Source organism: Diabrotica undecimpunctata, chromosome 7, assembly GCF_040954645.1.
Source record: "Diabrotica undecimpunctata isolate CICGRU chromosome 7, icDiaUnde3, whole genome shotgun sequence".
Classification (NCBI taxonomy): domain Eukaryota; kingdom Metazoa; phylum Arthropoda; class Insecta; order Coleoptera; family Chrysomelidae; genus Diabrotica; species Diabrotica undecimpunctata.
Genome location: NC_092809.1, coordinates 118,603,539 through 118,616,516, shown reverse-complemented (window position 1 = coordinate 118,616,516; position 12,978 = coordinate 118,603,539). Strand labels below are relative to the sequence as shown.

The 12,978-nt window shown below is 33.0% G+C and overlaps 1 protein-coding gene across 2 annotated transcripts in view; it reads right to left on the bottom strand.

Annotated features, from left to right (window-relative positions):
* LOC140445742 (calsenilin-like) overlaps positions 1 to 12,978 on the bottom strand; it is an 859,410-nt gene that overhangs the window by 38,750 nt on the left and 807,682 nt on the right. For both annotated transcript variants that reach the window (XM_072538045.1, XM_072538047.1), the window contains one exon: positions 6,804 to 7,016. In XM_072538045.1, coding sequence (XP_072394146.1) covers positions 6,804 to 7,016 — 213 coding nt within the window. The remainder of the gene's footprint in view (positions 1 to 6,803; positions 7,017 to 12,978) is intronic.

Below are 12,978 nucleotides of genomic sequence, written 5' to 3'. Positions count from 1 at the left end.
ACACAGTAGGCTCAAGTAACGCATAAACGGGATGTGTTTTCATTGCAACGTCGGTTGGTAATTCCATTGTGGTATTATACAAAACATCCAAAAAACTTATTTAGAAAAAATGTAGGCAATGATATTCCCTATACTTGAAAATATGTGGAATTCTACAACGTGATTATTAACTACGTTGTTTAACAAACATATAATTTTTAAAACTTTTAATATTGGACTGTGCATTACTATACAAAGTATTTAACAAATTATGACCATTTTTATTTCGAAATCCCTATGAAATCAACTACAAAGTGTAGTAATTATCGTACTATCTCACTGATTTCCCATCCAAGCAAAATATTACTAAGAATCATTAAACGCCGTTTGCAACAATACTTAGACAAACAAATTCCCCAAGAACAAGCAGGCTTTGTCAAAGGGAAGGGTACGAGAGAGCAAATCCTTAATATGCGGCAGCTCATAGAAAAGGCCCGCGAATTTAAAATTCCAATAATAATCTGTTTTCTAGACTACCAAAAGGCATTTGATTGTGTGAAGTGGGAAGTTCTCTGGACAGTTCTTCATGAGATGGGAGTTGCAGATCATTTGGCAATATTAATTAAAAACTTATACGAAGATAACTCAGTTAAAATAAGAATTGAAAACCAGCAATCTGATACCTTCAAAACCAGCTGAGGTGTACGACAAGGGTGCATACTATCTCCAGACCTGTTCAATTTATATGGAGAATACATAATGAGGAACGCACTCGATAGATGGAGAGGCGGCATCTCCATTGCAGGAAAAAAGATCTCAAACTTAAGATTCACAGACGATACAACACTGATAGCAACATCTGAAGAGGAGATGTCGAGACTGATAAAGAGAGTAGAAACCTCACTTCGAGAAAGTAGACGAGTTCACGTATCTAGGATCTTCCTTAAGCAATGCAGCCTCCTCCCATACGGAAATTCGCAGAAGAATAGGGATGGCCAAGAACGCGATGAGTCGACTGTCAAAAATATGGAAGGACCGCTCTTTATCCAAAAAACTCAAAATGAGATTGGTACGGACACTCATTTTTTCAATCTTCAGTTACGGTGCCGAAACATGGACAATAAAATCAGAGGATAGGAAAAGGATTGACGCATTCGAAATGTGGTGCTGGAGACGAATGCTACGCGTCTCGTGGACGGAGCACAGATCCAATCAGTCGATTCTCGAAGAGCTAAACATTCAGACCAGACTCTCCTCTCAGTGTCTTGCAAATGTTTTAAAGTTTTTTGGCCACATTGCGAGAAGAGACAATGACAACTTAGAAAGACTAATTGTATGCGGAAACGTAGAAGGACGTAGAGGCAGAGGACGCTCACCTATCCGATGGTCAGATCAAGTACAGAAAGCCACTGGAGAGACGTTTTCCGAGTCCATGAGAGCAGCCCAAAATCGCAAGAGATGGAGAGAATTGACAGCCCGCATTGTAGGAAATCACGATCCTCAGGAATGAGGAAACGACAAGAGAGAGATGAAATCAACACCATTTCATGAAAATTATGAATGTGTTGCTTGTGTGAGTCCATTTCAAAAGGTAAAAGAAATAAATAGAGATCTATGACTATTGTTTCCAAGTAAGAGATGTATTGCATTCAAGTCCTTCCCCTTTTTTAAATTTAATGTTTGTTTCGTCCCCCTTTTAAGTGTTTTCTGTGTGTCTTAAATTGTCCTTAATTTTTAACTTTAAATACTTGACTTTGCAATCATTTGCCATATATTTCAATAGAACTTTATTAAAGAAATTTAATAATTACAAGTTGAAAGAATTGCACACCCACATAATTTGTACATCTAATCTCATTCATTGTCTTACAACTGTCACCTTCATAAAATAAAATCTCAATAAATAACAATCATTTCATAAATATATCTCTAGAATAAATATAAATAACTTTTAAATAACTCAATGGTATCAAACATTACTTTCATCTAACAAACAATCACTTTACACCTATATCTACTTCATTGGATAAAATCTGTCTCCTCAAGAACTTCCCCGTTTACTGTAAAACAATTACAATAGCAGACTTAAGTTCTCCATTCAACAATACAGGATAGTTTGAACCATGTTCTTTCAACCATCAATTAATAGAGTACCGGCATCATTTATTTAACTTTGTATCGAGACCTGAAGATGCTTTGCATATTGTAGAAAGCGAAACCGGTCTTCTGGATAGTTAAATTAAATTGATTGTGAGTAAGTCTAATTTATTATTTCTCTTACCTTTTTTTCTTCAAACGTAGCAATTTTCAACCATAAATAGTACAATTCATACGCTATTTTTACTCGAAATTAACTGTGACAACTATCAAAGTCGTCTAGATGTTAGAAATTAAAATAATTAAGTCGTCGGTGGGATTTGCGTCTCCCTGGTTACAGTTGTTTGACAGTTGTTTGCAATTATTAAAGACAGCTTATTGTTGTTGCAACCGCAAGCGCAAATTTAGTGCGAAAATGGAAAACCTAAACGAAATTGAGTCCGCGGCTAATGATGCAGTAGCACGTTGGAATGATTGCTGGAAAGTTGTTCTCGACCATCAGTATCATCAACAATTACCAATGCGTATCAAGAGTCGGGAACATTTTTGCACGGTTTCAATTTTGAAAATGCCACATTAACTAATTGATCTTTTAATATTACTATAAATAAAAATGATGTTTAATTGTTGTTAATGACATTTCTATTGTTGCTTTGTGACATGTTTCATATTGTTGCCATGACAACATTTTTCCCTCCGCCGTAAAGAAATGGGAAAAAAAACTGCTGCCGGCGGAGACATCAAACTTTGACAGGATCAAGTTAGACAAGTAATGTCATCATTATTTGACGTTTGAAGAAAAAATTATTTTATTCAATAAGTAACTAACACAAAATATAAACCATATTATTATGTAATAAATGTAACAAATATTGTGATATTAAGGAAATAAGTCTAACGTAAATGTTCAAAATATTCACCTTCAACGTAACCGATATTTCAATGACCGAGCCACATTTCTTAATATATGTAAGTCAATTTTATTAAAAGCTTTTCTCATTGTATTTTTCATATCACCTGGCACTGTTGGAGGCTTTTGGTATACAAGGTCTTTCATATAGCCCCACACGAAAAAAACAATTTTGAAGAATTCCGGTGAACGCGGTGGCCAAACAGTTGGTCCTCCTCTGCTCTACCTATCCACTTCTCAGAAAAGTTATTTCGATAATTGTGAATAGGAGCAGTGTGGTGAAATAGAGCACCGTCGAGTGAAAACAACATTCGTTATCAAATATTAAGCGGTACAATTTGCAGTAGTATTGGCAAATGATAATTTAGAAAATCCAGATATATGGCACCATTCACACGACCGTCAAAAAATGTGGGCTAATCACATAATCGCCAACAATACCACCTTAAACATTTATAGACAACCTAGTTTGACTATATGTGACAACAAAATACGGATTACTTGATGCATTGTAATGAAAATTATGCCAATTCATTGTTCCATTTTTGGGAAATGTAGCCTCATTTCCAACAAGCATATCGAAAAAAAAAAAATCGTGTCTTTGCACTTGCTGCTGAGACCATTGACAAAAAGCTTATCTGCGTTGATAATCATCGACTGTCAACTCTTGATGTACCTGTATGCGGTAAGGATGCAGTTTATGTTTACGACGGATTTTTGCCACCGAGGTTTGCTTAATGTCATGTTGACGTGAAATTTCACTAGTGCTGATGTGGGGATCTTTAGTAATACCATGTCCTTTCAGAACGTTGGTTACCATCATAGCTATCTTAATTTTATTCAGTACCACCCTAAATAGCATGCTTGTATCAACACTATACTAATCTCGCAAGTTCTTCGACCATGGGGTTCTTCTTCGTCCTGGACTGCGTTTGCCTGCTATTTTTCCTTGCATGATATTTTGTAGCAACCTATATTTGGGACCTCTTATTACATGTCCAAAATACTCCAGCTTTCTCTGCTTGATGCTTTTTATGATCTCAGTAGTCTTGATGAGACGGTCTAATATTGTGGAGTTTCGAATCTTCTCCACTCAGGAAACTTTTAAAATTCTTCTATAGCACCACATTTCGAAAGCCTCAAGGCGATTTAGATCGATTTTATTCACAGTCCAGGACTCGACACCATAAAGTAAGACCGAGAACACGCCGCAGCGAAGTAGGCGGATTCTCAATACCAATTTTAGGTCTCTGTTACATAACACCTTGGACATCTTTCTAAAAGCCGCTCTAGCCTGCTCTATCCTAGATCTAATTTCGCCGTGACTTTCTGCATCACAATTTAATTGCTGTCCAAGGTAAATGATTTTATCAACTTGGTCAAGTTTGGTATTATTTACATATATAGACGTTTTATAAGCTGTTGTTTAGTTATTACGAGTATTTTGGTATTCCGCATGTTCAGATCCAGACCTGCCTCCCTTCAACTCTCAACGACACTATCAAGTAGTGTTTGCAGATCTTCTTGACTAGAAGCTAGGAGTACTGTATCGTCCGCATAGCTATCATACATATCAGTACATCATATTCCTTTTCTTTACTTAGAACAGTTTTGGTTTTCGAATTTTTTATATATAACAGACCGAGTGCGAACAACTATCTAGAATTTATCCATTCTGGGTCTATCTTTCTAATCTATTAACAAATCTACAAAAAAATAATTTTTAAAAATAAAGTTTAAGGTTTAATAATACGAAAACTGTCATTTTTTCAAAGCCTACTATTTTACCTTTGTAACTGACACAAATGGTCTTTTACTTATTACTAACTACGCGTCACGATCGACAGCTAGGAATGTTTTATTATTAAAAATTCCTGGCTTAGAATACAGTTGATATAACAGTCTCTAAATTGTGACATCAACTGTACCTATATTGTTTTGCTGTCTGTTTTGTGTGAGTTATTTATCGAATAAAAATAATCTTGCTTTATTATTATACAAAACATATTATCTTGTAGGAATTTTAGGAATCTTTTATATCATTAAAGAATTAATATCATATTATCATATTTATTGATACGTTCATTGCATATTGTTATAGTTTATATTTTTTGTTATTTACGTATTAAATAAAAATAATTTTAAAAAAATTTGTTAAAATCCTTTATAAAAGGTATATAATTAAAAAACCCAATCGGGCTGTCATGAAGACAAAACGTTTTCGTAATCCATATTCCATTATCAGTGTCTAGGTGTAAATGTTTTGAGCCACAAACATCGAGAAAAGGAGTACGACCGTCAATCCAATATAAACTGAGGAACACTCGAAGAGTGGTGGGTTTTTCGGTCAAAGTGGAGAAATAAAAGACAACGAACGTGGCTACTTCATCTATTTATTGAAGACGTTTCGCTTTCTACTCAGAAAGCATCATCAGTTCATCTAAAAAGAACACTATGAAAACCAAACATCCATAGAGAAGTTATAACATGTGTGTTACCTTACAAAGACATGTAGCAGTCAATGATATTAAATGTCTGAAAAAGCTTACGATACTGGACATTTAGAGATAAAGTTGTATAAACAATTAATTGAAACTAGGCACAGTTTACAAATTAACAGACTTAGCACAGCAAAAGAACATGTGATAATCATACATGTATATAAAAAATTGTTATAAAAAGCTTAAGTAAAAAACATTAAAATTGATATGTATAGAACTAGAAAGATCATGAGATGCACTTCCAACAATGTATTTAATATCAGTTAAATTTAATTTTGACTGTAGGTAACATTATTGAATTAGTTAAGATTATAAAATATAGTATTTAAAAGTAAAAAAGAAGTTACCAGTCTTTAGCTTACTGAGTGCCGCAGGTAAATAAATTAACAGGTGTAACACCCACGCCAACAACGTGAAAAGACAGTGGCCTTGAGGTCAAAATATGACAGAACAGCAAGGCGAAATACCAACCTCTAATGCAATAGAGTGGTACATTTAAAAAATATGATAAATTTGGGCGTCAACTTGTCACTAAAAAGCCAAAAAATAAAAGGAAAAGGTTTTTCACAAATTTTTTGTGATACATGGTATACAGCCAGCTACAGGAACTTAGTTTCCTTGTGAAAAATAATTTTGTTTTTATCACTTAATACTCAATATGTACTTATTTCTACTTACAAAAATTGAATGTATTTCCTAAATTTGAAGAAAACTAAAAATACCTCGAAAAGTAATGAGTTTAGGTATAGTGAATGCTATATAAAAATGAAAGAGTATCATAAATACAATATTTAAAAAAAATAAAATATAGACAAATGATCCATTTAAAAAAAATGAGAAAATCGTAATTTTGTTTTGTAGTTCACCCTGTATACAATTTTTGTCAATGATTTTAACTAAACTGAATTTAAAAACTGCAATATATTGTTTTCTTTATTATATAAAATAAATAATTGTTTATACATTACTTCTTTATATACATGGTGTGGATTTCATAGATATTTCGAAATAAAAAAGGTCATAACTTAAATATTCTGTGTAGTAATACAAAACCTAATACTATAAGAACAAGAATTATGGGAAGAATACAAATTTGAAAAAATATATAGGGTGTCCCATTTAAAAAATTTTATTTTTATTTATTTAGTTTTTTGGAAATTCTATATCATAATGGAATTATCGTCCGATGTCGCACTATAAACTAACCCTTGTATAAATTTTATTAGACCTATAAAAGAACAGTAATTTAAAAACTGTCTTGAGAAATATCATTTTAGCGATATTAAAAAAACTTTATTATTTACATAAAAACTTACTTGAAATATCCTATCAACTTTATCTTTGACGGTATCTTCTTCGATGCAAGGCTCTGCTAGTTTTCCCATAAGATCGTAAATGGCGGTAACGATATCAGTCATTTCTTCGCGAGTAATACATCCATCTCCATTAATATCATACAAAGAAAACGCCCATCTTAGTTTCTCATCTAGCGAACCTCTTGATAGAACTGAGAGATTTTGTACAAAATCCTGCAAAAAAAAAAGACAAATTAAGGTAAGTGGGGTAATTTCATTCGTCAAAAAAAAACGTCAATTGATATTTCTTCCACAGTTCTAGAAACTTAAAGTCCTATTTGCAATAATTTAATCAAGAAACAAGAAAAAAAATCAAAATTAATAACAATATCAAATTTGATAATGATTTAATGGAAAATTCTAGTTGCAGTTCAGTTTTAAAGATTAGACATTTTAAAAAATGATCTATTTTGATAAAAAGGGGAGACGGAGCGACCCACCAGTGGGTCGAAACACTTTTTTTTAAAGACCAAGCGACCCACCCGTAGACTCATGTCAATTTTTATAAGAAGGCTAATTGTGATAAAAATTTCAAGTACATATCTGATTTAAAGTCTTAGACCTAGTAAATTTATATGTAAATATTGTTACAGTTAAAATCGTTAAGCAATCTAGGAATAGATAAAGGTTTGTTTTTACAAGAATCACGATAAACACCATTTATGTTATACGATGAGCCTGTAGTTTTCCTTTACTTTGACTAATTTTCTTGTAGCACTCTCGGCATCTTCGACTGTTTCTGACAGATCCGAGAGCTTTGGTAAGTTCGTGCTTTTTTCTCGAAGCTGTGTTGGAGAGCTCACTTTTTGGATTATCATTAATTAATGCATTTATAATCTTTTCTCTAAATTTAAGAAGAGACATCGGTGTTCCTCTATGGTTAAAATTTTTATGGTTTACCTATGCATTTACTATGCAGATGACACCATAGTATTTGCGGACAACTTAGAAGACCTACAAGTTCTTATGAACAAAATTACGTATTACGATAATTAGCAAAAAAAGAATGCTAGAAGGTCAACTCTACGTCAACCAATCCCCTGTAGAAAGAGTGACGTACTACAACTACCTCGGCACCATAATAAATGAAGAATGGACCAACAACCAGGAGATTAGAGCACGCATCGGTAAAGCTAGATCCACCTTTAATCAGTTGGGGTGAACAAATTCCCTTCGTTGGCTCAGTGAAGATGTTCGTTCTGTTGTAATGGAAACACCAAATAATAGTAGCAGAGTTTATTGTTGAGACGTACACTATGGGTGTAGACCCGGGATTACTTTGAGTAGAGACGGATGAAGTTGATCGTTGAAGACTATATGTTCGTTGAGTGAATATTGATTGAATGCTTCTCTAGTCAAGAGATATTAGTTTTATATAAATTCTATTTGGGTCAATATTTTTCGCGTACCTAGCGTGATATGTGTATTTAATTTATGTAAATTGTTTAACTTTGTCAGTACTTTTGACTGATGTCCAAATTATTATTTATAATTGACCAAATGTGTATGTAACCTAATTAACTACGTGTGTGTATTTAATAACAAATAGATTCATTCGGTCTACTGGGTGATAAAATTATACTGTCCAATTTCGGATATGAATTCTGAAGATTTGATATTCCTTCTTCAAGAGTCACAACCTCTCTCTTGATATAAAAGTAAGAATGCTGCAATGCTACGTATTCTCTGTCCTTTTTTATGGTGTTGAATCGTGGACCTTGAACGAAGATATGTGCAGAAAACTGGAAGCATTTGAGATGTGGCTATATAGGAGAATGCTTAAGATTTCGTGGACTGACTGAGTCACAATTGAGGAGGTCCTCAGAAGAATAAATAAGAACCGAGAGGTACTGATCACCATCAAGTCTCGAAAGTTACAGTTCTTCGGACATATTATGCCAAATGAATCCAGATATGCTCTCCTTCAAGCCATCCTGCAAGGAAAAATATTTGGAAAACGAGGTCCAGGAAGAAGAAGGACATCTTGGTTAAAGAACCTCAGAACCTGGTTCAATACAACATCTGTGCAGCTTTTCCGCGCTGCTGCAGATACGATAAAGATTGCCATGATGATCGCCAACATTCGTAACGGATAGGCACATTAAGAAGAAGAATGCATTTACTAACATTGTACTGTATTAGAAACTTAATTGGTCTGACACATCCATACCTTTTTGTGACAGTGTATATAAAATTATGCAATCAGGTTTCCTTATTGGATCCCCAGCACGACTTTTTTTGCCTGTTTCAATCATTCCACCTTTATGACTTTTTATATTTATCATCATTATCACTCTTCTTTTATCAGTCCATTTAAAAAAATTTTAACAGAGTTTTCTTTTTTTCTTCCTCTTGTTATTTAACAACTTAGCCACGTTTAAGCTTTACAGAATACTTGAGCAAATGTTTTGTTTAATCGAAGAATACCACAAAAAAAAAATTTCTGTAGGTTCTGTACTAATGGCAAACTAGTGTAGAAATTATAAGCATAAAGAACACGTCCCGTTTCAATAAGTTCCTCAAGGAAGTCGATTTTTATTCAATGAGTATAACCAAATTCATCTTTGACTTGGGTTTGTTCGCCTGCATAAATTTAAGTGTTGCATGTATATCTGTTGGGTAAAAAAAGCTTATAAAGTTTAACGCTATACTTATGTGCCGTTTGAGGAATATACTGCTGAAACAAGAGGCGTCCTCTCCATGGTACCTTGATTTCATCTATAACTTTACCTGGTCTTTACCTGGTATTACTGTTTCGACACACTTTTGGTATGAAATATTTAGTAAGCGATTAATTTTATGAAGACGATCTCCATCATCTTTTTCAACTATCTTCAACATGTCAAAATTTAAAAATGCGCAAAAATCCATCTATTGAAAAAATATTTTTCAAGAACATACTCCATACTTAGCTTGCTTAGACCAAAATAATTTGATATCGGGATAATTAAATATATCCGTGAAAATAAATACCGCAATAAAATTTTTCATTTTGTAACAATTAATAGGTGTCCATTGTTCGTATTGTTTTTGCCTTCCCAGTCTTTGCAAAATACATTGTTCAGCATAACGATTTGTTTCATCTAGCAAAAGCTGAAGTACTCCGTCCATTACAAATAATTTGTATATACAATAACCGTCTCTTATATTTACATTGTTGAGTGAAAATTGATCTGACTGTTATTATTCTTCAAAAATATGGTTGACATATGAATTTATCTCACTGCTAGATGTCCACTATATTACAGGTTATTGATGTTTTTTTATTGTAGCTTATCACGTTTTTTGTTGTTAGTTTTCTTATTCCTATACTTAAACAACAAAGATACAATAGATGCACTTAATAAATCAAAGTAGGGATCATCATTAGCATTACTATCGTCTGAAAAAATTCCTGTTCTTGAAGACGTTCCTGAAAATAGTGTGGTTGCACTTGTACTACTTTCGTCTATTCAATACAGAAAATCCGTTCCAGATATAGTCAAAAAAGTAACTTCTTCTTCGCTTTACTGTGTTTCTTCAATACTGTGAGAAATCAATCCTGCAACCTTTTGGGGTGAATTAGTGTAATGTTGTAATTAAATTAATTTATTTTAAATATTGTAGCAGGTATTGTGTTGTATTTGTTTCTTAACTGGATCATTCAAGGTATTTTGGAAGACCTATCTGATATTTCAAATAACTTTCTTTTCAATAACAATAATAAAACAGACATACAGATGACTAACCGTTTTTATTGTTGTCAGCGGGACATGGGTGACTCACTCGTTTGTCCCTTTCCAGAAATCTTTAAGCGCATCACCAGTATACTGATGATGAAGAAGGGTTCTTTACTACGTCATGCGCAAAGCGAACCGATTTTGGAACATTATGTATCATACCTTGTATTCATTGTACCATGTGGTATGTGTGTTCATTGTACCATAGATGATAACTGTGACTGACTGCCTTGCCGAAGCGACCCACGGGTGAAACACTGCCTTACTCCCCGAGGACGGCGCGGTACACCGTTGAATTTTTTATAGGTTCTTTGTTTATTTTTCATTCAAAACCCTTTTTGAGATATTTCTAAACTATTTACACTTGGGGCAAGTAACATCTTAAATTGCAATGTTTTATTGATAATTACTTAAAATTAGACCCGACTTGAATGTGTTAAAACTGCCTTTGCGATTTCTAGTGTCATTTTGCAGTCCAGACCACTTTCTGTTTTGTTCTCTCTTTGTCAATGCTTTTTTCAAATAGGCGTTCTTTGTACATGTCCATTTCATACTAATTGTTTGGTTCGTATTTCGTCCATAATGTCATGTTTCACTTCCATGATTTGTTTGATTTTTTATTTGTAATCGTTTATAGTAATCTATTTCTGTGGCTGTTAGTCCATTTTTATCCATTTTTTTAAGGCAATGCTTAGCAGCTATCCATTTCCACGCTCTTTACTGATAACTGATATAGTATTGTAAATTCGCTTAAATTAGCGTGAATTTAACCTTAAAATTGCATTCCTTTCTTTCATATTTCTGTTCAATATTGCTTCTTAGATTGTTCAACCTTTTCTTATTACCATGTCCAGATATTTGTACACAGATGCCTATTTAATTTTCTAACAGCTTGTTAGTTGTAAATCTGGTTCTGTTTCTACAATGCATATTATACTCTGTTTTACCTACATTGATTTTTAGGTCTTAAATTTTAGATTATTCTTGTATATTGGCATATACATATGCCAATAGTTTTTTTAAATCTATGTCATTCTACCAAATCGCCATGCGTCATGTTACCAAATCTACTAGTAACTTTAACATCATAATATTCACCACCATATAATGTAAACTAAATTTAAAAACACAATTTTTAACGGGTTTTTACCCACATATTTAGTGGCTCAATACATGTGATATACTTAGATTTAATTTTTACGTAATTGCTTATGTGTTTAAATAAATAAATAAATCATTTCAAATTAAGTTAAAAAAAAAACAAATATAACGTTTACAGCAGACAGCAATTCTATAAACAGAGAATGAAGTGTAACGACAAGATAGTATGTTAAAATTTCAGATTTATTCTAATGAAAAAATAAGTATTTTGCAAATTTTTCTGTTTTTTGAAGTACTGTATTAGGTACTCTAAAATAACAATAAAATTTTGCTTTATTTTGTTAGATAACTATAAGATACCTGTTAAAAGACACATGATAATTTAATAATTATATCGGTCTTAGATTAAATTTTTATGTAATTACTTATGTGTTTAAATAAATAATTAAAATTATAAAAGTGAAATATGATTTCTTGCTAAGTTATCGTTAAGTGCTTTATTAAGTGCGATGTTGCCAATTAATCACCTTCAATTAAAAATTGTTTTAGTATACAGTCACGTTTGTCCAGTCTTGAATATTTCGCAGCCATGACTTCCTCTTTCTACCTATTCCCTTTTTGCCATCGACTCTACCCTGCAGAATGACCTGCAAAAGACTATATTTATCATTCCTCAGTATGTATCCAAGGTATGCAGTCTTGCGTACTTTTATTGTTCTCAACAATTTTTTGTCTCGACCCATCCTCCTCAGCACTTCCTCAGTGGTGACCCTGGCAGTCCATGAATTCTCAACATTCTTCGGTATATCCAAAGTTCAAGAGCTTTAAGCTTCTTAACAATTTGCGCTTTTAACGTCCATGTTTCTACTCCGTACAATAGTTGGGACCAGACGTAACAATCAACAAACCTCAGTCTCAGCGCAGTATTTAGATTTTTGTCACAAAACAATTGCTTAAATTTTAAGAACGCTGCCATTGCCATTTTTATTCGTACCCTGATCTCTTGGTCTGGATTTAATTCTATGTTGATGTAAGCTCCCAGATATTTATATTTTGTCACTTTCTCTATTTGCTGTCCACCAAGGGTTAATTGTTCATTATTTATTGGACTCCTTCATACTATCATAAACTTTATCTATACATTTACGAAAAAACTGCATAATAATAAAACAATTGCGGTTTTACAAGTTCCCGAAACAAATAAACAATATGGATAAAGTTCTAGGTAGACAAAAAACTTGTTTTATATTAATGAATTAGCGAAACGGTTGGTACTAGGAAAAAACATTTATGACCAGTTGTGGTCGTAAAAATGA